Below are 27,556 nucleotides of genomic sequence, written 5' to 3'. Positions count from 1 at the left end.
GCGATTTGCTGAAAAATTCCCAGATACGCCTGTTTTACATCGCAATGCAGTTCGTAACCTTGTTGATAAGTTTCGGGAAACAGGATCAATGGATGATGCCAAACGCTGTGGAAGGCCAGCAAAGCTATCGGAGTAGAAACTGTTGGATATTTCTGACAGTGTGATGCAGAGTCCATTAAAATCATTACAAAAGTTAGCTCAACAGTATGATATTGGTCTTGGAACTACTCATAAGGCCGTCAGAAAGAAATTAAAGCTTTTCCCGTACAAAATAATGGCGGTAGAAGAACTGGAAGCAACTGATAATGAAAAACGAATTCGCTATTGCAGATGGTTTAACCGATTTATCGAAGAGAATACAGCTAATGTATTGGATGTGATCTTTTTTCAACGACGAAGCATGGTTCCATCTCTTGGGTTACGTTAATTCACAAAATTCAAGATTGTGGTCATCCGATAATCCTCACAGTTTACACGGATCACTCCTACATGATTTCAAGGTTGATGTATGGGTTGCGATTTCCAGACGTCTAATTGTTGGTCCTGTTTTCTTTATGAACACAATAAACAGCGAGCGCTATTGTTTGGAGATTCTTCACACCTTCATCGGTCAGATGACAAGTGATGAAATCAATTACTCATGGTTTCAACAGGATGGTGCTACTGTCCACACATCTCACAGATCTATGCGGTTATTAAAGGAATGTTTTGGAGACCGCATTATTTCCAAAGACGTGTGGCCCCCACGCTCACCAGACTTTTATCTATGGAGAGCAGCAAAATCTGAAGTGTATCGAGATCGTCCGCGCACGCTGGATGACTTGAAAGAAGCGATAACAGCATTCATTCAGCCTATTTCAACCCAGCAACTGATAGCGGTGTTTAGAAACAAAATAAGATGGATCCAAGCCTGTATTGATGCACCGTGGCAGGCTGTCAGCACCATGGCACTAACCTAGTTCCATTGGCGCCATCTATAGTGAATCATTAACTATAGATGGCGCTAATGGTCCTCTGAATATGACGTTGACAAACAGAAGTTGCGATAAACAATCATTTACTATGTCAAGCCTGAAAAAAAGCAAAAGACACTGCATGGGTTCTTTAAACCCATTCGTGAAGCTAAACCTGATTAATCTGCTGCAGCTAATCAGGTTGAATCAAAATTGTCAACTGAATTATCAGAGTCATCATCGTGGCCTTCTACCAGTACTGCCACTACCACCTCAGGTCCAGTCTGGGACATTCGAAATTACATTTCTGATGATGTCAGCATTGATAAACAGGTAAGTTGACTCCTCATTATATTAATTTTGTATTAAAAATCATGCAAACACTCTGATGAGTTTTAGACTGAATATTTATTGCTGCTAGTGATTGTAGACCTACAGCCACAGGATGTTAGGCCTGCTCTGTGAAGTACAGCTCTAAGCCTTTCTCTTCGAGGTTATTGTACTCTCATAACAAACTTTCCTATGTGCAAAATAACTTAATTAGAACTATGTCTTTCTGTCTCTTTTAGATAAACGCTAAAACCAAAAAATGCCTCCTTGAGAATGCCTGGAAACCAGGATGTGATTATGTTTTCCCCCTGTGTGGTCCAAGAAAGCTGCGTTTTCAGCATCGTTGGCTTTCACAGTGAAGATGGCTTCTTTACAGTCAACATGAAAAGGGTGCTTTCTGAGAGTACTGCTGTCTTTTTTGCTCCTTATGGTGCTGGTGTTGGAAGCCAGAAATTGGGACAACTAGTGAAATTTCCATACACAAACAGAAAGAAGGCTGTTGAAGACTTCAAGGCACGTGAATTGAAACAGTACCACCAAGATAGCAAAGAAAAAGCTAACAATTTTATACAGGTCGTAAACACAAGTTCATCCGTGCACTTGCAGCTTGATACAAGCAAGAAATTTAACAGAACCGGCAATATTAATGCCTATTATTGATACTGTATCGCTGTGTGGGAGACAGGGTTTAGCTTTGAGGGGAAAATATGATTCTGATCCAAAGTTTGTTGGTGAAACTGATAAGGAGCCCATCAATAATGATGGGAATTTTCGGGCAATTTTGCACTACAAGGCAAAGGGTGATGTCAAGCTTTCAGCAAGCCTTAAGAGTACAAAGAGGAATACTACGTATCTGAGTCCTCAAATTCAAAATGAAATCATCAATGCCTGTAATACTCATGTTCTTGATGCTTTGGTCAAGAGGGTTAATGCTCCAAAGTGTTTCTCAATATCAGCTGATGAAACAACAGATATTTCAGGCATTGAACAGTTTCCGCTATGTGTTAGATATTTGCATGCCAATGACAACTCTGTTGCAATGAGAGATTTTTTGCAATTTATATTTGTTTATGATGTGACAGGCAGAAACTTGGCTGATGTTATCATAACCAATCTGACAAAATATGGTATTGACATGGCTTACCTGCGAGGACAAGGGTGCAACTGTGCTGCCTCTATGAGTGGGAAATTCAATGGTGTACAGAGACACATAACTGATAAATTCCCACTTGCACCCTATGTACACTGCAGTGCCCATTCCCTAAACTTGGCAATTTCTGATGGTTGTAAAGAAGTTCCTGTGCGAAATTGCATGGGAGTAATTTCTAGCATTGAAAACTTTCTCAAAACACCCAAATGAAAGCACGTTTTGGCTCTTTCGGTGGAGAATAAAGCATCTGAATCGAAAGAAAAAGTTTGAAAGGTCTCTGCCCCACCCGGTGGGTTGAGAGGCATGACTCAGTCATTGTCTTTCTAGAATTAATCCATGTGGTTGCAGATGCCCTTGAGACCATATCAGGTTGGCAAGACAGAGATTCTGCCACACAAGCCAATCAATTGTTGTGTTCTATAACACAGCCAGAATTCATCATCACTCTACTTACCATTGTTAAATTGTTTTCCTTTAGTTTACCTCTGTATAACTTACTGCAGCAACAGAACATTGATTTAGGTGCTGCGATGCATCACGCAGAAATAGTGGAAGATTTAATCCGTTCACTCAGAAATAATACTGTGAATGAATTTAACAACATTTTCTGTGAGGCTCAAACTCTGTGTAGTGAGCTTCAAATTGACATCATAATGCCAAGGCAGACTGAAAGACAGGTGTACCGTGCTAACCCACAAACCACTAGCCCTGAGGAGTACTTTCGTATTGTTGGATTTGTACCATTTGTTGATCACTTTTTTTCAGAAATATGTGACCGTCTGCCCAGTCACAAAACTCTCCTTACAAACTTCATGTGTCTACTACTATCAGGATCTACCACAGAACGATCAGAACCTACAGCACAACAATGTGACCAAAATAAAGAGTTGGTCAATATATACAAGGCTCACATTGATAGCACTTCACTAGCTGCAGTAGGTGAACTTAGGGTTTGGTACAAATCACTGGCGAACAACAAACCAAAAAATGTCATAGATGCATATGCAATGTGCAATGCAGAAATATTCCCAGTCATTTCTCGACTGTTGAAAGTATTTGCCACTCTGCCTATGCAACGAGCTCAGTGGAGCGTACGTTTTCAACTCTCAGAAGACTCAAAACGTATTTGAGAAATAACACCACTAAAGATCGACTGAATGGCGTGGCCTCATTATACATTCACCGTGATATTAAAGTTGAACCAAACTGTGTTGTAGATGTCCTGGCAAGAACGAATAGGCGTTTGAGCCTTTCATAGATATTCGATTGTATTTCTCTAGTTCTGACAAAAGTTGCTGTATTAAAAGAGTGTTCAATCAGAAATTTGCATTTGACCATTTGTTGTCTGTGAAATTATCTGCCATACAATCACGGATCTTTATGAAACTTCACAGGTGGCAACTGAACTTGTCTAAACACCAACCTGATCCCACTATTCGTCGGTAAAGGAGTAGCCCAAGAGTGGGAAGTGGGTGGTGATGACTAGCTTCCTTCCCTCTAGCCTTACACTGCTAAATTAGGAACGGCTAACGCAGATAGCTTTCGAGTAGCTTTGCACGAAATTCATAACAATCAAAACAAACTTGTAAAAGATCAATCAGTGACATCTGTTGTGAAAAATAAGAGGTATACTGAGAAAGGCATTGAGTTACCTGAAACACCTCGTCGTCACATAAACGACGATAAGAATTTCGTTGATCCGTTTTATTATTTGGTTTAAAGAGTCGGAAGAGTTATCGTGTTTATGGCTGGTTGTTGTTTTTCTGGCCGTTTGTTTAAAGTTAGAAAAGACTTTACCTGAATTCTCAGGTTCTACAGCATGGTCATTTTGTCCACACATGCATAAGATGCAGTTTAGTTTGAAAATGTCTCTTTTATGAATGTACACATTCATTTAGGGCTCGGTTTTACTTTTCATCTACGAGTTATATATATAATCTGAAATAGTGGTTGCAACATACAACGCATGAACCAATAATATTTGAAGTTATTTTTAGCTTCTTAAAAAGTCTGTCCAAAAATATTATAAAAGAAGTGTAAGTACAATTTTCTCTCGTTATTCCAATAATTAATAATTCTATTAACTGATTTTTTATAAAGATTTTGAAAGTCGCATTGATTTCAATATATGGAAGATTTCTCATGGGTCATTGGCAAGCTTAAGGGCTTGTAATACTAAAATTCATAAGTTCAAAACGCGTGGAGCACATAACGCAGGAAACCCGATGTATACTTTTGCACTAAATAAAACTATAAAAATGACACATCAAGACGCTCAGAGTCAAGTTTTCGTAACCTCTTTCTTAAAAGCGCCAGCTTCCCATCTTAATATTTTTGTCATTTTTAATATGTTTATTTCATTAAATACAGAATTTCTGGAATAATACAAAATAATTCAAATTGTAGAACCAAACTCTATAAGCCCACATGTCTTAGGCCTAGCATTTTAAACCATTATTAAATATGGCCAATACTCCACAGAGATGTATATAACGCTAGAAGCCAGGTTTGTTATCCCTGGTAAGCAGAGCACACATTGCCCATTGTGTAGCTTTGTGTAACTTCAAGCAACAACAACAACAACTGATAAAGTTAAATTAACATTGTAATTTATGCTTCTTTTCTTTAATTTAGTTGGGGCTAAACTTTATCGTAGGTAATACTATAAACGAATAAACTTATAATGTTATTTTACGACCTAAATTAGACCTTCTTGAAAACTTTGATAGATTTTTTTAATATCTTATTATACAAAATGTCTACTAAACTATAGACATTTAGTTTAGTAAATGTCACTCGCCTTTTATTTATATCCGTTGAAATGAAATGCGCACGTGTGCGCATTTAAATAGTAAGCCTTTTATAAGGTGCACGCGCATTTTCAGGACAGACAAAAACTGAGTATTATTATAATAGCTGTCTTGTCCTAGCCCGATACAATAATAGGGATTAATAGCTGCACCAAAAAATACTTTTATTATTATTTTAGAACTTACTAGTTAGCAATACTTATTGAAAAAAATTGATTTAGGCCCTGCATGGCCTGGTGATTAAGGTATTCGACTCGTAATCCGAGGGTCGCGGGTTCGAATCCCCGTCACACCAAACATGTACGCGCTGTGGAGGCGTTATAACGTGAACGGTCAATCCCAACGAATCACTATTCGTTGGTAAAAGAGTAACCCAAGAGTAGCGGTTGGTGGTGATGACTACCTGCCTTTCCACTGCTAAATTAGGGACGGCTAGCGCAGATAGTCCTCGTGTAGCTTTGCGCTAAATTCGAAAAACAAACAAACAAATTTAAAGTGGTGCAAAGAAAATTAAATATTTCAAAAATTATGTATTGTATTGCATTTCCAAAAAGGAAACATGTTAAAATGTGGTTGTTCCAGAATTTAGTTTTCACTGGTATATAATGAACTTTTTCTCGATGAATTTTACACTAATTTCACGTTTATTCATCCATTATTTCAAATTATATGTTTTACTTACATATATAATTCACCACATTTTACACATTATGAAGAATATATCAAATTTCTTGAATTCCAATTAAATCATTATTTCTGCAAACAATCCTTCTTTAGTTTTTGAAGTTTTGTTAAAACGTAAACGCTTCTTTCATGGCCGCCCCCCTCTAGTACAGCGGTATGTCTCCGGATTTAGAACGCTAAAATCAGGAGTTCGATTCCTCTCGGTGGGCTGAACAGATAGCTTTTGTGACTTTGCTATACTAACAACACACAAAAACACACTCCTTCATGGCCAATGCTAGGTAACATAAGACAAATGAAATATCATGTTTGTAAAATGCATTATATTTGCCAATTAATACTAATGGTATGTAGCAACTTAATTTCCATGCATTATGCGTTCTACTTTTTGGTTATAATTCTTTATATTGAGCCGATAGATAAATAAATAAATAAGCTGTCATTTTCCGAACTTCAATTCCCTTTTTGTTTTTGTTTGTTTATTTTTTTCCAAGCAGGATTTCCAAATTATCCTGCTCAGACAACTCACTCCCCCTTTAGTTTTGTGTACTGAACATTGTTTCCTCCAAGCGTAAGTATACTTCATGGTAATTATTCTACCTACACTGGGGTTTTTTATGTTAATAATACTTTACACCAAAATGTCTTAAAACATTTATTTAAGATATAAGGAATTACCTGAATAACAACAGACAACTGATATCCAGCGGGGAACTGAACTTGAAAAAATTTGTTCAGCTTATCAGTTTTAATTTTGTCTCATAAATTGCAGCCATACCTGTAGCCACCATTAGACATACAAACCTATAATAATAACAAAAGGGGATTTTTAATAATTGCAGCGCTTTTAGACAAGATTAGAGTCAATTAATCTATAAGACCTATTTTCCTTTTTATTAACTATATTTCTGTGCGCCAGCAATATCAAGCATGGGAAACTCATATGCCCGAATCAGTTTTATTACACATTAGAATCTCTACCAGTCCCACTTCAAATTGAAATTATTTTAGACGGGATTAGACTAAATGAATCTATAAGACCTTGGGCGTGATCAAATATATAAATCGAAATAGTTTGACTTCTTAAGTCCCAAACCATAATTAGATTCCAAATCTGTCACAAGATGACGGAGCTATGAGCTAAAAGAAAGACTCAGAGCCATTCTGTAATCCGCTATCCTGTGGCTAATAATTGACCAAGTCTTTAAGATAATGTTCAACATGCGAAATATAGAGGGCGCAATCACATATAACAAACATTATGGATAATTTGTGTACCTTCATTTCCTTAACTTAAACAATGCGAGGAATGAAGGCTTAAAAGTGTCACAAACAAAGGGACAGACGACAGTTCTATAAATAGCTTCATCACTAGCAAAAACGCCCGGCATGGCCAGGTAGGTTAAGACGTTCGACTCGTAATCTGAGGGTCGCGGGTTCGAAACCCCGTCGCACCAAACATGCTCGCTCTTTCAGCCGTGGGGTGTTATAATGTGACAGTCAATCCCATTATTCGTTGGTAAAAGAGTAGTTCAAGAGTTGGCAGTGGGGGTGATGACTAGCTGCCTGCCCTCTAGTCTTACACTGCTAAATTAGGAAATGACTAGTGCAGATAGCCTTCGTGTAGCTTTGCGCGAAATTCAAAAACAAACAAACAAACCTTCGTGTAGCTTTGCGTGAAATTCAAACAAACAACAATCACAGCTAGCTTGGAAGATTTGTTTATTTGTTGTGGAATTTCGCACAAAGCAACTCGAGGGCTATCTGTGCTAGCCATCCCTAATTTAGCAGTGTAAGACTAGAGGGCAGGCAGGTAGTCATCACCACCCACCGCCAACTCTTGGGCTACTCTTACCCAACGAATAAAGATGTGATTGATAACGCCCCCACGGCTTATTTTTGTTTTCTCATTGCCTGTTAAAACTGTTTCCCTCGACTTTAAGTAACTATTCCATTAGTTTTTCTCCCTCTCTATACAGTTTCTATAATTAAAAAAATGTTCGATAAACCAAGCGACCCTACTTAGACATTTAAAATAAACCCACGTCTTAACCCACCTGGCCATGCCGGGCCAATATGCATTGAAACATTAGGCTTATAGCGGTATTATTCATATTACGAGTTTTTCGAATAGATAAGATAGAAGTTGTAGAATGACTAGTAACAATTTTGGTAGGTCACTTATTGATATTAGCCCTATGAATAAACGTATGGCCTCGAAATAAACAAACATAATTTTAAAATACACAACTATTAGCATTTGTCTGATACAATAGAAAAAAAGTGTTTTTTATTCAGCAGTATGGACGATGCACTTCCCTCACACTCTTGTAACATAATCAATATGACTTTATACGTATATATTATACACCACTATGAGAATTTTGCTGAACAGCAGGAGTCCGAATTAGAATTGAGGCCCGGCATGTCCAGGTGGGTTAAGGCGTTCGACTCGTAATCTGAGGGTCGCGAGTTCAAATCCCGGTCGCTCCAAACATGCTCGCCCTTTCAGCCGTGAGGGCGTTATAACGTTACGGTCAATCCCACTATTCATTGGTAAAAGAGTAGCCTAAGAGTTGGCGGTGGATGGTAATGACTAGCTGCCTTCCCTCTAGTCTTACACTGCTAAATTAGGAAATGGCTAGTGCAGATAGCCCTCGAGTAGCTTTGTGCGAAATTCAAACAAACAAACAAAACCGAATTAGAACAATAATAATAATAAAATAATACATGCGTTAGAATGTTCATCGTTTTGTCGAAAAGCAAGTAACATGCGCATGCGCTCACTCTAGTTCATGTTTCCTTTGAAGGCTGTTGTCAGCCGAATATCGTTGTTTGTGGTCGAAGCTACAGTAGTGGATCGTAGTCTATGTATTGGGTTGCGTTATTGGTTTTATGTCTGGTAATCTATCGAAAAGTTCTGACGTTGTATTAAGTTAAAGTTAGGGCATAATCATTGTGGTTTTAGTAAAAATTTATAATTACTGCCGTATTACTACTAGATAACATTCTGTTAGTTTTGAATAGCAGCAACTTAGGTAAATGTACGATTTTGGCTTAGGCCTATTTTAAATTTTATGCGAGTCCAAATTTTATCGTTTGTGTAACGTCGTATAGAGATACATAGCATGTTAATCGAAGTAATGTTGAAAAAAAACGTGTGCTCTATCAATTTTCAAGTTTAATTTTAAAGAACGTACCCTCACCGTATTTTGACGAGTTTTAGCTGACTTTGTAAAATATAATAAAATTGATATTATTTTCAGACCTTATTTTAAATATTTATTAAATTAATTCCAACTCTGGCTTAGTTTAGAACTGAGATTAAGGACGTAGCGCGCACACTTAGTTTATTTTGTAATTTGTAAAAGAGAAAAAGGTAAGGTTATGGATAATGTAATTTTGAGTTCGTTTCATACTTAATTATACTATTATTACCGACGCTTGAGAAATTGAGTGCTTTAATCAAGTATAATTAGGCCTAATTTTTCTAGAAAAAGTTTGTTAAAGCTGAAGAATATATTTTATAAATATTAAATAGTAGGTCTAATAAGTAATATTAATACAAGTAGTATCTTGGTTAATTGTAAAGAAAAGTATACTGAATGATGAAAATCATAAATTTGAGAATGAATGTTAGAAAGTAATGAGTTGTAACATTATTACTTAATTCTGTGCTACCTTATTTCTAATTTTATACCTAGCCAATTATACACTACTTTTGATGAATGTGTATCCTTGTTCCTTATTTGTAAATGTATTATAAGCTGTAAGAGTTACATTCCTACTTATATTTCCTGTATGTATTTTATTGTATTTGAACAAGAATTCTAGTTTGGTTTATCAAGGTTGTTTCTGTATAACCACTTCTGAAAAAGAGTAAAAACAAAAAGTAATGTTTCAGGAAATTGTTCATTCCATTTTTATCTCTCTCTCTTTTGTTTTTTTAAATGCCTACCTACATTACTGCCAAAAGCACTTTCTTTTATAATAGTACATCATCCTGTTAATAAAATAGTGTTTTTACCAATGTTTAACCTTTTTATATGCAAGTATTAAATTTGTGTCCTCTAATCCTACAGTATTCAGAATATAGAGGACAAATCAGCTGAAGGTCTTTATCTTGTAGTTCCCTAAGTAATCCTGTAACTTTGATAGGATAACTTCTTACCAATCTATCTCTCAAATGAAGATTGTAATAGGCAATGAAACCTTTACACCTACATGAGTAATGTTCACTTGCATCAAGATGCTCCCCAGTTTTCATCTTCTCAACCAGTTCCTGGTTGGAGGTTTTCTGATCAGTTGGTGGAAAGAAGCCATTCTCAATTTTTTTTTTGTAAAACCTGTTTCCTAATGGTTTAATGCTTATATTTTCCATGCTGTAATACTGATATGAAACAGACTCGAGTACAATCTCACAGCTGAAGTTTTGTGTTCCCTGTAAAGTTTTTCATTTTCATGTGATGGTGTGATACAAATTCCAACTAAAGCCTTTTCTTTCACACACACACACTAATAGAGATACAAATAGATTTAGTTTCCTTGCTGCTGTTTTTGTTATCTTTAACAAGATATTTTACATACAAAGCCATTCCTTTGTCGTTTTAGCACCCTGTCTTTATTAAACAGTTTATAACCCTGCATTTCAAAGAATTTTTTATCAAAACTTTCAAATTTCAGTTATTCCCATTATCAAAATCCTCTTCTGCAAAGTCATCTGTTTTTTGTGCTATTGTTGTTACAGCAATAACCAATTTAGTTTACTCTTAAAACTAATTTTGTTCTTTGTTCCTGTGATAAACTTTGTCTCATTTTTTTCTGTAGTTCGTCACCACTGTCTATTCCTAGTTTAAAGTTGCTGAGCTAACAGCCTTTGAAAACAAGCCATCCATTCCAAAATGAAGCTTTTCTTTTGTTCCATTGAAGTGATCTCACTAATCCTGTTAGCCCTTCTACCTGTCCTTGCATATTAATCTAGTTCTTTGTGACTAACTTATAATTTCACATTTAAGTCATAGTTATGGCCATTTTTTTAAAATGTCTTCATAAGTCATAAAATGTGTTTAACACTCCTACGAAAAGTGGGGCCTAATAGGCCCCAGAGCAACGTGAAAGGTTATTAATATTAGGCTAATAATTTTGTATTTAAATGAAATTGCCATTTAAATCCATTAATGAATGGATTAACGAGATTCCCACTGTCCCTATCTACTATCTAGCGAAACCACAGCCAGGGGAACGGGCTTGGAGAAATCAGGACTACAAACGTCTTTTTGTAGGAGTGTTAATACAATATTAATGTATACAAAATAAAGCATATCATGAGATTAACCATTTAAATTTAAAACTAATTGAGAACTGAGAAAATCTTTACCAAAGAAATGAGGCTCAAGAAGATAAGACAAGGTTATATAGCATTCTTTTTAGTCGAGTTATTTAAAATTATATCTGAGGTTGGTTGTTTATGCTTAGAAATTAATAATCTATGCAACATTCTGTTGCTATTAATTTCTCATAATGCTTTTTTATCACTGTTTTTTAGATATTGTGAACAATGAAAAATGTAATCGTATTTGGAAATTAATCATACTAGTGATGTTATGTATGTAAAGTACAGTGATACAACTTTCACTTATTTGTTATCTGAATTTTTTTTCTTTCAACTTAACAGTATGAACTAAATTGCTTAAGCTAGGTCAAAAAATGTAACTATATGAATGTAATTAGTAACAAATGAAATGTCAGGCACTTTTTTGTTAATTATGTACTTTCATTTCCAAGGGAAAACAAGTGAGTATTAGACCAATTCAACGTTTTATTATCCTTCGTACGCCAAACTGTATAGGGAAATCAGTTTCTGTGTTCAGCTCTGATCTTTACTCCTTTACTTTTCTCTTGAGATACTTCAGTATTGTAGTTTTACCATGCCTGAAATCAGTGATTACATATGTAAGTAATCCTCTTACTAATGTAACATTACATACTCAAAAGTCTTTCCAAATAGTTGTATTTATACATTTTTTTAATCCTACTCAATAGTTAAAGAAACATTCAGCTGAGTTTTGGAGGTATCAAGGTTTTGGGATGTATTTATAAAAAAACTTGTATTTTAAAATTAAAATTTTGAAATAAGACAGGACCAGCAATTTTTCTAGTGTTTATTGGAATCTATACCAAATAATTTGAGGGTAGTGTTCTTTCAACAGACTTAAGCACTGATATGTTTCAAAGTGTTATTTAATCAAACAGGGAAAAGCTACATAAATGCTAGGTATTTGTTTGAAATATAAGCTAAAGCAGTTATTTTAAGTAGATAAACTGGTTTACTTGAAATTTACTTACTGTTTGGATTGGAATGTGTCGTATTAGTTGAAAACAAAATTCATACAATTAGTTGGGCTCCCACTCCTTGGAATAATACAGAAATTAAATTTTACAAATTTAACTTATGAATCAGCCTAATCTGATGACATTGGGTAAAGTGATGCCATGGTTTGACAAATGACTTTTTTTCCTCACCAAAATATTAAGGTTTGGTATTACAAAACTACAGAATCAACAGGAAAAAGTCAGGATCAGAAAAACAAGTAATCAGAGCACTTTGAGAAAGTGGACTTCACTTAGTCAGGAATAAATTACTTTTTTCTGAAAGTTGCTGAGTTATTCAATTTTTTTCATGATTCTGCATGTATGTTAATATACATATGGGTCATCATTCCATGTCAAATCATCCAGAGGGGCTGCAGGTGACCACTACAGAATGCATTGAAAAAATTTGCATGTGCTCATCTACTCATATAATGGAAAATTGCCAAAGATTAGATCAATATCTCTAATAGTTTCTGATTTACAGCCCTGTAAAACTTATTTTTTTTTATTTTTGGCAAATTCATTTTTGGGCAACTTTTGTTGCTTAAAGCTGCAAGAGTAATGGTGGTAGAAGGCTGGAATTTGCTTCACTGACTGAATTAATTTCACAGAATTAAAACAGTCTCAAACCAAATTTATCTCTTAGGATTTGTATAGTGAGGCAGTAAAATCACCTGAAAATCCAAAATCATAAAAAACATAGAGCTATGGCTTATTATATAAATCAAAGACTTAATGATACAAAGCTGAATTATTTTTATTTCAAATTTCCTATAACATACCAGTTGATAAATCAGCAATTGTTGTAATTAAAAGTCTGTTAGATCTGTAAAGAAAATGTAGCTGCATGCAACTTTTTATAATTTAGCTAAAAATAGCCCTACTTCAGGCCACAGTTTGACCATGTCATCAGTTATTCTGCCTTTTCAGATTTTTACCATATATTCTTTCATCTCTAAATATGATCTACAAAAAAATCAGGATGGTGTTCAACCTACTTTTTCAGGTATAATTTTTTAAAGTATCCTCTGACCATACGTTTATTTAAAAAAAATTCAGCTTAGGTGTGTTACTGTGTGCAAATGTGTCCATACAATTTTGAAAATTACCTGTCAGAATTTTATGGATCTCACTGAAATATTCTAACAAGCCTTTCACAATGTTAAATAATGAAGTTGTAAGAAACAAGAAAGAATTAATTCATTTCTGAACAAGTTTATTGGCATAACTAGTTAGATCACATGGCAATGCAAATATATTGTGCATGCATTACAGTTATGCAGATATGGCTGAGTTTAAGATTCATAATATAATAAATACAAAGGTAAATCAGACACAAAAAGCACAGTGCTACAACAGGGGATAACTGAGAAAGATTATAGTCACACCAAACTGCAATAATCGTGAGAGTGAAATGTTTCAAAAACTGCTTTGGTGATAAATTAGCCTTAACAACATTAAATAAACATTGCTTTGTTCAGACAGCTTGAATAAATGTCTGAAATTTGAGTTTGATTATGTTGAGATCTCTTTGACTTAGAACATAGTGACGAGCACTACTGCCTTGCATGATAGGTGTGATTATCAGACAAAGAATATGTTGGAAAGGAATCCAACTTTCATTTTTATGTGACCTTGCAGGCCACGAGAACAGTTCGTTTCTTGATTTCTTTATAAATGACACCAACACATTGGAATGTTCATCTGATCTATATTTTATGTTTCCCACATACCATTCATGATTGTATATGCATGCCACATATTTCCCTGGCTGATAATTGTCATTGTTATCATTAGACCCTATTTGAGCTGCTGCAGCATCACTTTCACTGCTACTACCAACAGTTACAACTGTGTACACATCATCATCTGATAACCTTCTTATATACAATTTGTTGGTAGAATGGGGAATAAAGCTATGATGTGACCTAATACCTGCCACAGTTTTGCCTTTTTCATAGCACTTAAGTAGATCAAACTTTACACAATACTGCAGGAGTGATTCCTGATTGACAAGAAAGAACTGAATGCCCTGAATGTGGTCATTTGCCTAATGGTACATATCTTAAATGGACACTTAAACTTTGATAATTTATTATTTTACACAACCTTGAATTTTTTTAAGATCATGTTCAGAGATTTAAGAATATATGGTAAAGGCTGATTAGAATATTTCGATGGGATTCATAAATTATTTCAAAATTGTATGGATATATTTGCACAGAGTAACACACCTGAATTGAAGTTTTTATTTTCAAGTAAACAACGTATGGTCAGAGGATACTTCAAACTACTTTTTGAGTTATAATTTTTTAAACACCATCCTGATTTTTTGTAGATCATATTCAGAGATGAAAGAATATATGGTAAAAATCTGAAAAGGCAGAATAACTGATGACATGGTCAAACTGTGGCCTGAAGTAGGGCTATTTTAGCTAAATCGTAAAAAGTTGCATGCAGCTAAATTTTTTTACAGGAGATCTAACAGACTTTTAATTACAACAGTTGCTGATTTATCAACTGATATGTTATAGGAAATTAGAAAAAAATTCAGCTTTGTATCCTATTAAGTCTTAGAGCTATGGCTTATTACATAAACCAATGTTTTATTAGATTTTGGGTTTTCAGGTGATTTTACAGCCTCACTATGAAAATCCTAAGAGAGATAAACTTGGTTTTAGACCATTTTTGAATTCTGTGAGATTAATTCAGACAGTGTAGCAAATGTCAGCCTTCTATCACCATTACTCTTGCAGCTATAAGCAGCCAAAGTTGCCCGAAAATGAATTTGCCAAAAAAAAAAAAATAAACTAAATTTTACAGAGCTGTAATACAGAAACTATTAGAGATATTGATCTAATATTTGGCAGTTTTTCATTATATGGGTAGATGAGCACCTGTGAATTTTTTCAAGACATTCTGAAGGGGTCACCTGGAAAATTTTCTGAAATCTGGATGATTTGACATGGAATGACCCATATCTAATAAACATTTTAACAAATAAAACATTCACTTCTTCTGGCCACAGTTCACAAGCTCATATCAAGGATTTGGCTTTCTAAGGTTAAATATTTTAACCTTTATACTCAGGTTTAAATATTCAGCATCCTTATTGAACTAATCGAGCAGAATTTGCAAATGCTTATAAATAAGGGTGTAGGAAAAGTAATTAACTAAATATAATTCAAATTTTATTTTGATGCTCGTAGATACCTTCTCTGATCAAAGTTATTAATTTTCACTATTCTAAATAGTTAACAGCTGAATGAAGTCACCTGTAATTTTTCTATTGTGTTGGGAAATCATTCCAAAAAACAGTCTCCCATTTTAGCATAAATTATTTAGACTAGGTACTGTAGAGTTCTTAATAATTGTGCATGTATGTTTTTTATACTTTAAAGTGCTTTTGTACCCTGTTCAATACTTATTTGGGGTTATATTGTTATTAAATTTTTGGCTGACAACCAGAGAAATCTACTGGTAACACTTGAGAGACATCTTGGTCACCTCATTTTCCTAGCAAATCTGTGAGTATTGCTCACGTTAGTTGTGAGTGAAGCAAGTGCAGGCTAGGCTATCTAATTACAGCACACTGATGCCTGCTGAGAGTTATGTCACAGCTTGTTGGCTTTGGCTTATTTGAAACTTAAGAAGTGTGTCCATTGACCATAAGGGAAATTGGCAGGTTACCTGTCTATAACTAGCTAGTTTTCTTAGATGACTGATGAAAGTAACATTACAGCACATTAATTATAAGCAAAAATTTAATTTAAAAAAGAACATGCATCTCTTATACTTCCTTGCTTTTCAATAGCCAACTACCTGAAAGATCATGTGACACAAAATACAGAGGGAAACAAAATCTCCATTTTCTGCCCTATATTATCACTAAAAATTTGCAATTTGTCCACACTTTACTATTGTTTGGAATTGTGTAGTATTATCATGTTTTGCTTTTTCAGCAGTCTTTTCAGTATGGTATTATATTTTTATGGTTAAAGGATTTAAATTATACTAATCTCCAAACAAGGCTACTTCAGTCTTACATAAGATTATGGTACCCCTTTAATATTAAATTTCATATTCACAATTAAATCTAAATAATTCAGTTTTTTCCACTTAATACCTGTACTTACTGTGAAAATATTTTTTCCAAGGTTCTATATTTCACATAAAATGTAACACCAAATATTGAAATTTATTTTCCATAATATTCCAGTCACTAATATCAGATACTTAATAAAGGACTTTCCTTAAATGAAGCACCCCCAGTGGCTCAGCGGTTTGTCTGCAGACTTAGTGCTAGAAACCGTGTTTAGATACCTGTGGTGGGCAGAGCACAGATAACCCATTGTGTAGCTTTGTGCTTAATTCAAAACAACAACATCCTTAAATGAAATTGATGTTTATTACGTTCATAAAGAATTCAAGTGCTTAAGTTCTTCAAAAGTACAGAAGTTCCCCACTGGTACAGTGGTAAGTCTATGGATTTACAATGCTAAAATCAGGGGTTTTGTTCCCCTGAGTGGACACAGCAGCTAGTCCAGTGTGGCTTTGCTATAGGAAAAACATGCGACAACAAAAGTACAGAAACATTTATAAGGGTGTCAGCTTGTTTTACTGATAAATATCCCTTGTAAATACTTATCTTTAAAATCATGCTGGTCTTAATGTCTTATGGCAAAAAATTCAATTTTGTGTAACTTGTGTTATTGAAGAAACATCTATCAAATATACGTAGGTTGATTGTATAATGCTTTTCCCACCTTCATATTAAGGTGAATGCTGAACCTATGCTTTTCCGTCAAATTATGATTGGATTATTACTTGCACAAAGTATGTTTTGCACCGTATTTTGAAAACTACCCAGAATATAGTCATTTACAGTGCTAATAAAAACAACCTTTGACCCATGTTGAAATGAAAAAGCTAAACCTCGATTGTTGCTATATGACAATGCAAAAAAAACAACAAAAACAATGCTGAACTCTGACAAACAACCATGCAAGATGTTCTAGCATAATTTTAAAAACAAATCGCATGCTTAGTCACATAAAATGCTTCCATCTCCTGCATCTCAACTTTTGCTTAAACCTTTTGAGGCAAATTATAGAATGTTTGGAATTTGTCAGTTTTTTACTTGATGAATCTCCTCCACAGGATCAGCCATTTCTAGGTTGCTTAATATTATTAGAATATATTTTCCAAGAAACCCATCTAAGTTTGTGACATAACTAGGAAACAGTGGTAGTCTTAGTTGTTGGTTGAAAAAGTGCTTATTTATTAACACTACCTTTGGCCAAAGGCACTGCTAGGTACTAACACTAGAGGTGCCCTTACCCCATATTTTGTTGGTATTATTGAAAAATTGGAATATAAATTGTTTGGTGTTCACTGAAATGCTGAAAATTCCTGCCAGTTCTGGGCCTGAGCTCTGATTCTTTTAAGCAGATAGCAATGCCTCTGTCTTTGATTATTAAATAAATATATCTTTCAACTTCCTGACTGTTTAAACAATTTCATAAACATCCAACTTCATAGTTTTTCATCCATTTTTGACACTAAAATTTTTCAAACTTTCTATGTTTTGTTTCTTTTACATTGATTGCTACAATTTTTCAATATTTTGTCATGTCAAGGGCTTCATAATTTATAAAGTTTTTCTAGACATACATTGAAATAGAATTTAAGGACAAAATCATAATTTTTTAACAGTTTAGTCAACTGGGAAATTGTTTCTTCCTTAACAATAAACAACAGTATTTTTCAACTGTGCTTAATATGTTGGACTCTACTAATGACACACTATTTTAAGTTTGGAATATTTCATTTAAGGGAATTAATGAACTAAAAATTATCTATTTTGGAATAATCATCCAGGAAAGAAAAACAGTTTAAAGAATACACTTTCCAGCTAACTGAACTATGAAAATAATTGCAAGCTTTTTAAAAGAACTGTATAAGTTATTCATATAACCTTTTCAACACCTTCAATATGTTTTCCAAAATCAGGAACGTGACTCTTGGTAAATACCTTTTTGGATGATTTGCATAAGATAAAAGTTATGATTTTAGTGGAAGTTTAGCAAGAGAAAGTGTTTGAGGAATCAAAGCTAAGAAAATTCTGATGAATTTCATATTTCAGTGATCCAAAAAAGTCTATAGTGTCCTCCAAAGGTGCCGACCATTACGATTTTGATGTATACATTACGACTATACACTCATACAGACAAATATTACGACTTGTTGCAACTCCCAAATTATTACATATTATATAGGCCTAGCAATAAAGAGATAAATTGTTCCCCGAGGGCTTGAAAGGGGTGAAAAGAAAATTTCTGTGAGATACAAATAAATTTTGATAATAAATAAAAGACATAGTCCAAATGGCTACCTGCTATAATCATGTTTGTGCTTGAAATAATAAAAAATGTTGTTATAACTCCCAACCATCCAGAGACATTCCCATGAAGGCAAAGGCTACAACAGCTGCAAAACTACTACAATAAGTCTCATAAACATGATATAAACTAGTTCTTACACAAAGGTTTTTTTTGCTTACTGTTTGTGCATATTTAATGTTGTTTTACCAGTATGTTTGTTACTTTGAACTAAATAAAAAACATGATTTCAAAAGAATTTTTTAAATTTATTTATTAAATACACAAAACACAGTAATAAATGAGCAATCTATAGCAGTAATAAATTATAATAGTTATAATAATAAACAGCTTAGAGACATTGGTCAGGCCTAGTAGCTGCAAATGATAAAGGGCTCTGTCTACAATCATTATGCTTAGTCATTTGAAATAGTTGGCATCTCTGGTCCTCTTACAGTTCGTTGTATAGGATATACGTAATAGTTCAGTAAAAAATAACAGCCTATGTAACAAAAGTTACTTCATCTACTAGGAAGAGAAATTCTCAGTTCCACAAGACATACGTCCTTGAGTTTTAGAAGGAACTGATGAGGAATTGTAGATATCATCAGTATTTTGCATTTTGTGAAATACCAGTTTCCTTGAGTGCAACACTTGGTTGAAAAATTGATTGCTTTACTAGTTACTCCTGTGGACTTAAAAAAAACAACAACAAGGTGGTATCCTCAATACCCATGGCACTTGAAATTTTGTATGTAGGATTAGAGTAAATAAGTCTGAGACCTTTCTTTTTCCTTTTTATGAGCAATATTACTTTGAACCAGCAATACCAAGCATAAATATGGCAGATTTTATCAGGAACTCTACTAGTCTATCCTTTTTTGACATTCATTTAGGAGCAGGATTAGAGTAACTTAATGTACGAGACCTTTGGTATGGTCAACTACTTTCTATGAGCTGCTGTGCTTTGGCTAAAAATGTGGCAGATTTGGTCCAAGATAAACTCTAATGGGGAAAAAAAAAAGTGGTATTTTTAGTAATGATGGTAAGATGCAATCTTTTGTTTGAAAACCCAAACAGTATTCAGGATGGTTGCTGCTAATAGATATTTTAGTGGTTATTCGTACATTGTTACAATAACAAAAATAGTACCCAAATGTGTGTAGCTTACCTCAAGGTTTCAAATGAAATTTAGCTTTAAGGTGTGTTCAGTGATTGATACTTAACTGGATGAAAGAGTTTATAATGCACATCATCAATGCCATTAGAATAGATAATTTAAAGTTCTGATACTCTACCAATCCAATAATGAAAATCCTTTGACAGGAGTAGACTGTGTGCATTAACTTCACTGAATTCAGCATTTGAATACCATTTAACTTGAAGTTCGAAATGAGGACCAAGTATTGGTCCCTGAAAATGTGGATGAAAACACTCAAAATTAAACTAACTAAAGTTATGAAAAAAATATTAAAGTATATAATCATGTGGGATATTAATAAATCTTTTCATTCATTTTTTGAAGTGATGAATTCTGAAAGTTTTGGAGGAGGTAGACGTAAGTACTTCATTGTTAACACAGCATTATGTGTAACCTTCATATATATAATATATGCATTTCATTTTCAGCTATATCATCAGAATTTGCAAGTGAAATATACTTTGAACTGTTGTCATAACTGAATGGTATTTATATTTTTATCTTTTTGATTGAAATGGTTTTGGGAACAATCATGTTTAGCTTGTAATTTATGCAGCTTTGGTAAAATATTGTCACATGAGTTATTTGATTGATGTATGAAGCATGGTTTCTTAATGGATAGAACATTAGTTCTTGAATGTTTATATGAACGAAGGTGAAGGCTTATTGCAATGAATTTTGATCCATTATTATATATAGTAATATATTTCTACTAGTAGAGAATGTTATTTGCTAGTTGTTTGTCTGTGTGTATTAGTTTTGTTGGATAGTTCATACAAAACTACAAATAGAACATGTTAGACATTTACTATAATGTAGCAATTTTTTTTATTTTATTTTTTTTATAAGTATCAGAGACTTACAAAACATTTGCTGGTAAATTGGTATATTTATTGTAACTGTACATTTTAAATACACAATTTCCAGAATAACACGAAAGAATTGTGATCGTAAACACTGAAATCTACGAGTCCACTTGTCTCATGCCTAAAATTAAACAAGCATTTATTATGTACATCTTATGTTTAACAAAAAATAATTAACATTAGTTTTAGTATTTTTTGCTTCAGTCAGGCTAAACTTACTGTATTTAACCTTATCCAACGACTCTGCATTTGACCTTTTAATTTAAAACTTTAAGCTTTTACCATGTTGTACAAAATTGTCTACTAAAATATGTTACCATTTATTGTCTGTTTACATTTGAACTGGAGTGTGTAAGCATATTCAGGACAGCCAGGAACTGAGTGTTATTATAATAGATATGTAAATACTTTTTTGGTATATTTTGATCAATAGCATCATGATTCCTTGAACTTCTGTTTTAAAATATTTTAGGAATTAGATTTGTTTTATATTTTCATATAAAACATTCAGCCACATAAAAATTATGTATTGTTTTTCCAAGGTTTATCAGTGGGGCATGACTAAGCAGAAGAATTGTGTCTATGGCAGACCAACCTGGTAGGCAGAGAGGGGGGCCTAAGAGAAATATTCGCAAACATCAGCAGGGGTCTCGATCTCCTATATGTACTAGGTATTATGATGTAATGAGTTACTTGCATTGTTTTGTTAATTTAAAAAAAAAGGTATACCTTTGTTGATGTGTGCATTTAGTGATTAATTTATTTTTCTGTATAATTTGGAAGTATTTTAAGTTCAGAATTTAAATTTGTCTTAATTTTAAATAATTTTTGTGATAACCAATGAATATTTATTTTGTAATATTTCATTACTCCCTCTAAGTTATGATACTATATGACATTAAATTGTGTGTTTTGAAATAAGTAAAGTTTAAGACAACTTTATCATTTAAGTTTTATGCTGTTAAAATAGCAACTTGTATACACTGTCAAAATTAAATACAAATTTAGAACAGGTAATAAAATCATTAAATACACTCAAAATGTTTTTAAGTTTTGATCTAATGATCACTGAAATATTCCATTGTACTACCTATTGTTCAAATGATGTTTTTTGAGTTTCAGATGTGTAGGTGCTTATTAAAATATTCATGAAATGAAGTGTCTAATTTTACAAAATAGTTGGGAAATGCTAAAATTCTAAAATGATTCTAAAAGTGTTTAGAGTAAATATTTAAGATCAGTTGGTTTTGGTATCCGGAAGTAACTCATGTTGCATGATAAAAAATGTCTCAGTTCAGGTTCCTTTATAAAACCAGTAATTCGTAACCTACTAGTTTGAAGTGTTGTTTAAACAAATCTTTGTTTATAACACTGCCATTGTATTTGTATGCACATACTTTTGGGTAATGCTTTTATAACAAAGCCTCTGGAAGTTTGTTTAATCAGTGAATTAATCAGCATTGACTGGAAAAAGTTCTAAATTGTGTAATCTGCATTAGGTTACTATCAGACTAATAAAAAAAAACTTTGTTTTGTGAAAAGTTGTTATAACAATTTTAAGGTCAAGCTGTCATAACTAATTTTATACTTAAAAATGCACATTTAATTAGTACTGAGTCGAGTAATATATTTGACAAGCACTTTATCACCAGTATATTTAAGTATCAGCAATAGGCAAAAGTGTTAAATGCTGCACAGTTAACCATTTTTTTTTTAATGAGATATATTTTGAGTAAGTCTGGTTTACTTTGTATGTGATAGATCAAGAACAAGGCTATTGGCCCAGGAGAAGTCCCAGCAGTCAGAAACTTGTGTGGTTTTGGAACAGCTTGAGGAAACTGGTGACTCTGTGATTGATTCTGTCAAAAGACCATTTCCTGTGGAAGATATTGATGAATGTTTAGTAACTAAGAAACAGAAAGGTAAGCAAAATCGTTACAATGTTTGTCATTTGTATTTATTATTGTTCATAGTATTAAATAGTAAATAATGGAAAAGGACAATAAATGGGGAAAAAAAGTAATTCATTTCTGCATTAGATTAACCTTTTGTCATTCATGCAATTTGCATAAATGTACTAGTGGAGATGCTAAAGGGCTAGTAATGCACAAGTACTGGAATAAAACTCTTAACCACAAAGTTGTCTCATAAAGAACTGAACAATATTTACAATACATTTTAATGTTGGTACAGAGAAGATAACATTAAAAAAACCATTGAATACTGACTATAAAATTAAAAGGCATTTTGGAATGAATTAGTTATAGGACATAATACTTATTACCATTTATTTATGTAAATGTAGCAAGTATTGGCTAAGAGTGTGATAAGATTAAATTTTTATCAAACTATATTAGTTGAAAATTCTCTTGTACTTAACATGTAGGAGCTCACTTATAAGTAGAGAAAAAATGCATAAAACTTAAATATAGAGAATAATAAGTTATAATCCTTTGTTGGTAGTCCTTTGACAACAGCTTGTTGTAACTATCAGGCACTGTTTCAAGTTGCTGATTCTCCAGAAGTATTACAGTGAAATAGATCGACTAACATTTTAGTCCTAAGAGAATGGTAGTTTAACTCAAACTAATAAGCTTAACACCCGTGCATTTTATAAAGGATTTTCAAGAACAGTTCTAGTTGCAAAACGTTTATTTTTAATTGATCAAGTTTAAGATGTTGGGTGTACTTATGTGAAACAATTATTATATTTTGTCATACATACCTGTTTATTATTTTTTAAAATTACTTTAAATGTGGAGGTCTAAAAGAACTCAAATTTTCTTATTTGTCACATTTAATCATGTTAACTTCTAGTTGGGCTTTAACTTTTTAACTGTAAGTTTTCTGTGCAACAATGATCATTTTACTAGCAAGTGGTTTTCAAGCAGTTTATGGATTTTGATTTTTGTGCTTAATTGAGACTTAAAAGGTTAAGCATGCATTTATATTTGGTCGTACTGTGTATGTTCTTTGTGTGTTTTATCTTGTCTTATTTTATAATTACTCTAGCCAATTGTGGGTGTGATAAATTTAAAAGCAGTTTCTTATGCAGTAACATTGCTACAAGGTACACATTTCCACTTCATTTTTATCCTTCCAGGACATGCATCACACACACACACACACACACACACACACAATGTTTGGATATTTATTTTTTAGGGAAAAATTTGAGTGCAAAAATGTATTTCCATGAGCTGCTGTGACAGTTTTTTGCAGCATGTTTTTCAATCACTAAAACTGAGGGAAGGATTTAATCTTGTACAGAAAATTGCACTGTTACAGATGTTTGTTGCTATCTGTTAACAGACTGTGGAATGAGGTATTGAACCACACTGCAATTTTTCTCAGGTGTTGGAAATTTAAAGCTATATTGTCAAAATGTTTGAGGATTGGTGTTTAAAGAGTTGATTCATCAATAATTGAACTCTGTTAGATTTTGGCTCCTAGTTGTAATTTAGTTTATTAAAACCCCAATATTTCTGAAATAGTTCCAAGTCTGATCAGATTTTTGAACTTGCCTCCTAATTATGTTTTAAATTCAACATTATGTCCTAATGCTAATGGGGGTAAGTTGCTAGATTTGTTGAAACTGTAGGTATTGATTCTTAGTTGTTATGATAACCCTGAATTCCTGAGGGTCGGTTGTAAAACTTAGTTTTGTTTCCTAGTTGTGTTTTAATTCATCAGTTACTTAATTAATGGACAAGTTGCAAAACTTAGAGGCAGTATTACAGCCTAAGTACTTGTGCTGGTGAGTAGATGTATGTTTTCTTTGCTTATCTTACTTTGATTACCTTACCCAAGACATTGATGCTAGTCAAGTTTATCTTTTTCAAATCTTTCTTTCTTGATGCATATTACATCTACTTAGCATCGTGATATGGTGATTCCTAAAAAAATGTTACTGTGTTAAAAGGTATTTCATAGGATTTGCATATGTCATGTAAATCATTAAGTCATGGAATTTTGTAAAGAAATTTTGCAGTACTGAATATCCTTTAAAATCTTGGAAAACTTAAGTCTTACTCCAACACTCTCACATTGTTTTAAATTTTGATGACAAGCCATCCTGTTGTTTTTTAACAAAAACTATTTCTTCAAAATGGGAAATATGTTGACATGGCAACACTGCTCATATCAAACTGTTGTTAAAATGATACTGTTAGTGTAAAAAACAAAAAAATCAGACAATTTTGATAGAAATTTAAAAGTAATTAAATTATTGATAAAATAAAGAACATATTAGGTTCAGAATTCTTCTAATTACATGATAAGCATAAGCATTACAAAAGTAATTACCATTTGTAGCTTAATGCATTTGGGACTGCCTTAGTGGATTACACTGACTAAGTGACCCAAAGTGACCATCATTTTCCATACACTAAACATGCTGAAAGTTATATTACATTAATGATATTTTTCAGGCTTTTAGTAAACATTACACATTTTTTGCAGACAAAAGAAATTTTAATTTTAAACTATTTTTGCTAAACATTTGTGTGTAAATGTATGGAATCGGAGTGTTGACTGCATTGTGATTTTCAATTTAAGATTATAAATATTTTTCTTCCACAGAAGATTACCAAGTTTCATATGTATAATCTATAAAACATTATAAATAAATATCAAACTAATTTTTCATTATAACTTCCCTTTGATGTGGATACCTGTATTATGGTGAGGAGACCTCCCAAAGAAGATTCTCTCTTTTCAGTTTACTTCCTTTGGAATCTGAACATCTACCCATGTGTTCCCCATGCATGGCGACCTGTAAAGGGGAAGAGATGATTTCTAGTAGTTGAGGGGTTCAATACCAATTCACCACTCTCTGGCCTTGAATTTCTGTAGATGGTTGCCCCCATCTAATCAGCTGGTTTTGTTAGGCGAGGGCCAACTGTTTTTCAGTGTTGGGTATTCTCAATGGGTTTTATGGACATTGTCTAATGGTGGTGTTTGGGTATGGTGCTCCTGAAACCCTGGCATTGCTCATTTTCCTTGTTTAGCATTATAGTGCATCCCCTCATAGGACTTCATGGTGGGTGGGTTTATTGAGCACTGAATCTCTCATTTTTCATTATGGATCCCCCAAAGTTTAATAAAAAATAAAATACTAAAAAAAGACAAAAACAGATCATTGGTAAATTACCATGTCTTGGGGTAGAAACATCTACCCCAAAAAGCAGTGAACTCCAATTCAAAGGCCATTGGGGATATACCCATTGAGGTTACTCCTCATGCTACTTTGAATTCGTCATCAGGAATGTTTGGTGAGAGTGATTTGAAGAACATTCCTAGGTTAGAATTTCTTGCTAGGTTCTTCACCCAAGGACTTTTTGCAGTGTGATGTGTCTCCATTAATGAGGACAGAATTACACTGACTACAATTGCTCTAATTTTGACGTTTACCTGCTGCTGCACTATGTTCATTTCTACTGTGGGAGAGCAGACAGATCTTTTAATGCCTCCAATGGAGTCATTTTCAAACCATGAGGAGTATTTTGCCCTCTATGGATAAGTAAGTTGACAAGTCATCCTCTTCTCCCATTTTTGTTCCCACCATCCCTTCAGGTAACTGCTAGAGTCCATCCACTTCTTTCTCCCCTGGCTTCTGGCATCTGCTCAGGCCCACCTTCTTTGACTCTAAGATGTAGAACAATTAATTATTTGTTCATGCTCTCAAAATCCATGGAAAGTCAGAGATTTTTTAATAAAGATGTATGGTGGAGTCGTAAACCAAAGGATTCTCCACCCAATTCTCCTCCACCTAAATGAAAATGGTCACTTTAATACAGTGGAACTGTCAAGGTTTCCATTCTAATCTGGATGGCATTAAGGCATTGATTAATTCCTATCATCCTGTGTGTCTTTCCTAGTAGGAAACATTTCTGAAACCTGCCAATGCAGTCTCCCTTCAGCAGTTTTCTTTATACTGGAATGACAGGTTGTGTGATAGGTGTGTGCATGGAGGGGTGGCACTGCTGATTGACCAGCATGTCCTCACCCTGTCTTTGCAGCTCAATATCTCCTTGAAGGCTATTACAATCTGTGTTTCATTTGGTTGTACTATCACTTTTTGTCTACCTGGAGAGACTTAAGTCAAATTTTGATGCTCTCCTGAACAGTTACCATTTTCCTTTTTCCTCCTGGGTGACTTTAATGGACAGTCCTCTTTAGGGTGGTGCTAATATTGATGGGAGGGGTAGTTCCGTATAGTATATGCTCTTGGATCACAATCTTTTTCTCTTCAATACCGATTCTTATAATTATTCTCATGCATCTAATCAGTCTTTTATTGACTTTCAATTTTCTCTTACTAGTCTTGGAGGGTTGACAGTGATCCACTGGACAGTAATAATTTTCATATTATTTTGAGGGAGATTCACCATGGTCAATACCAACTAATCTGAGTGCTTTGGTAAAAGTTGGATCAAGCTAATTGTCCCTCTTTCACTGCTCTCTTGGAACTTGATCCTGTTGTCATCCTTCTGCTATAGATAGATTGCATGATAGTGGTGATTAAGTGTATTGCCCAGACAGCTGCTCATTCTGTTTCTAAGACCTCAACATGTTTTCTCCTGTATCCTTGTCCACAGTGGAGTATGTCTACCAGAAGGCAGTGAAGGATCAAAAACAAGCCTGGGATACCTTTGAAAGGTATTCCACTCTTTTGAACTGCATTGCTTTCCAGTGGGCCCAAGCCAGTGCATGGCAGGTTAGACATCAAAGCCAAAAAAAATCTTGGATTGAGTGAGTTTACAACTACCATCTTTCAAACACCTTGAAACTTCTATCCACAATTACAAA

The 27,556-nt window shown here is 33.7% G+C and overlaps 1 protein-coding gene across 12 annotated transcripts in view; it reads left to right on the top strand.

The window, feature by feature from the left end:
• Positions 1–8,702: 8,702 nt before the first annotated feature.
• LOC143244075 (E3 ubiquitin-protein ligase TRIP12-like) overlaps positions 8,703–27,556 on the top strand; it is a 104,210-nt gene continuing 85,356 nt past the window's right edge. For 3 of the 12 annotated variants that reach the window (XM_076488114.1, XM_076488112.1, XM_076488110.1), the window contains exons 1-3: positions 8,703–8,829; positions 21,289–21,417; positions 22,508–22,668. In XM_076488114.1, the coding sequence (XP_076344229.1) occupies positions 21,329–21,417; positions 22,508–22,668 (250 nt within the window). In that variant the 5' untranslated portion in view covers positions 8,703–8,829; positions 21,289–21,328. Of the gene's footprint in view, positions 8,966–20,204; positions 20,238–20,308; positions 20,366–21,288; positions 21,428–22,507; positions 22,669–27,556 lie in introns of those variants that run through there. The other 9 variants (XM_076488119.1, XM_076488113.1, XM_076488107.1 and 6 more) reach the window with 7 other exon arrangements.

This window comes from Tachypleus tridentatus, chromosome 2 (genome assembly GCF_004210375.1).
Source record: "Tachypleus tridentatus isolate NWPU-2018 chromosome 2, ASM421037v1, whole genome shotgun sequence".
NCBI lineage: Eukaryota > Metazoa > Arthropoda > Merostomata > Xiphosura > Limulidae > Tachypleus > Tachypleus tridentatus.
This window is presented reverse-complemented; position numbering and strand designations above follow the sequence as displayed.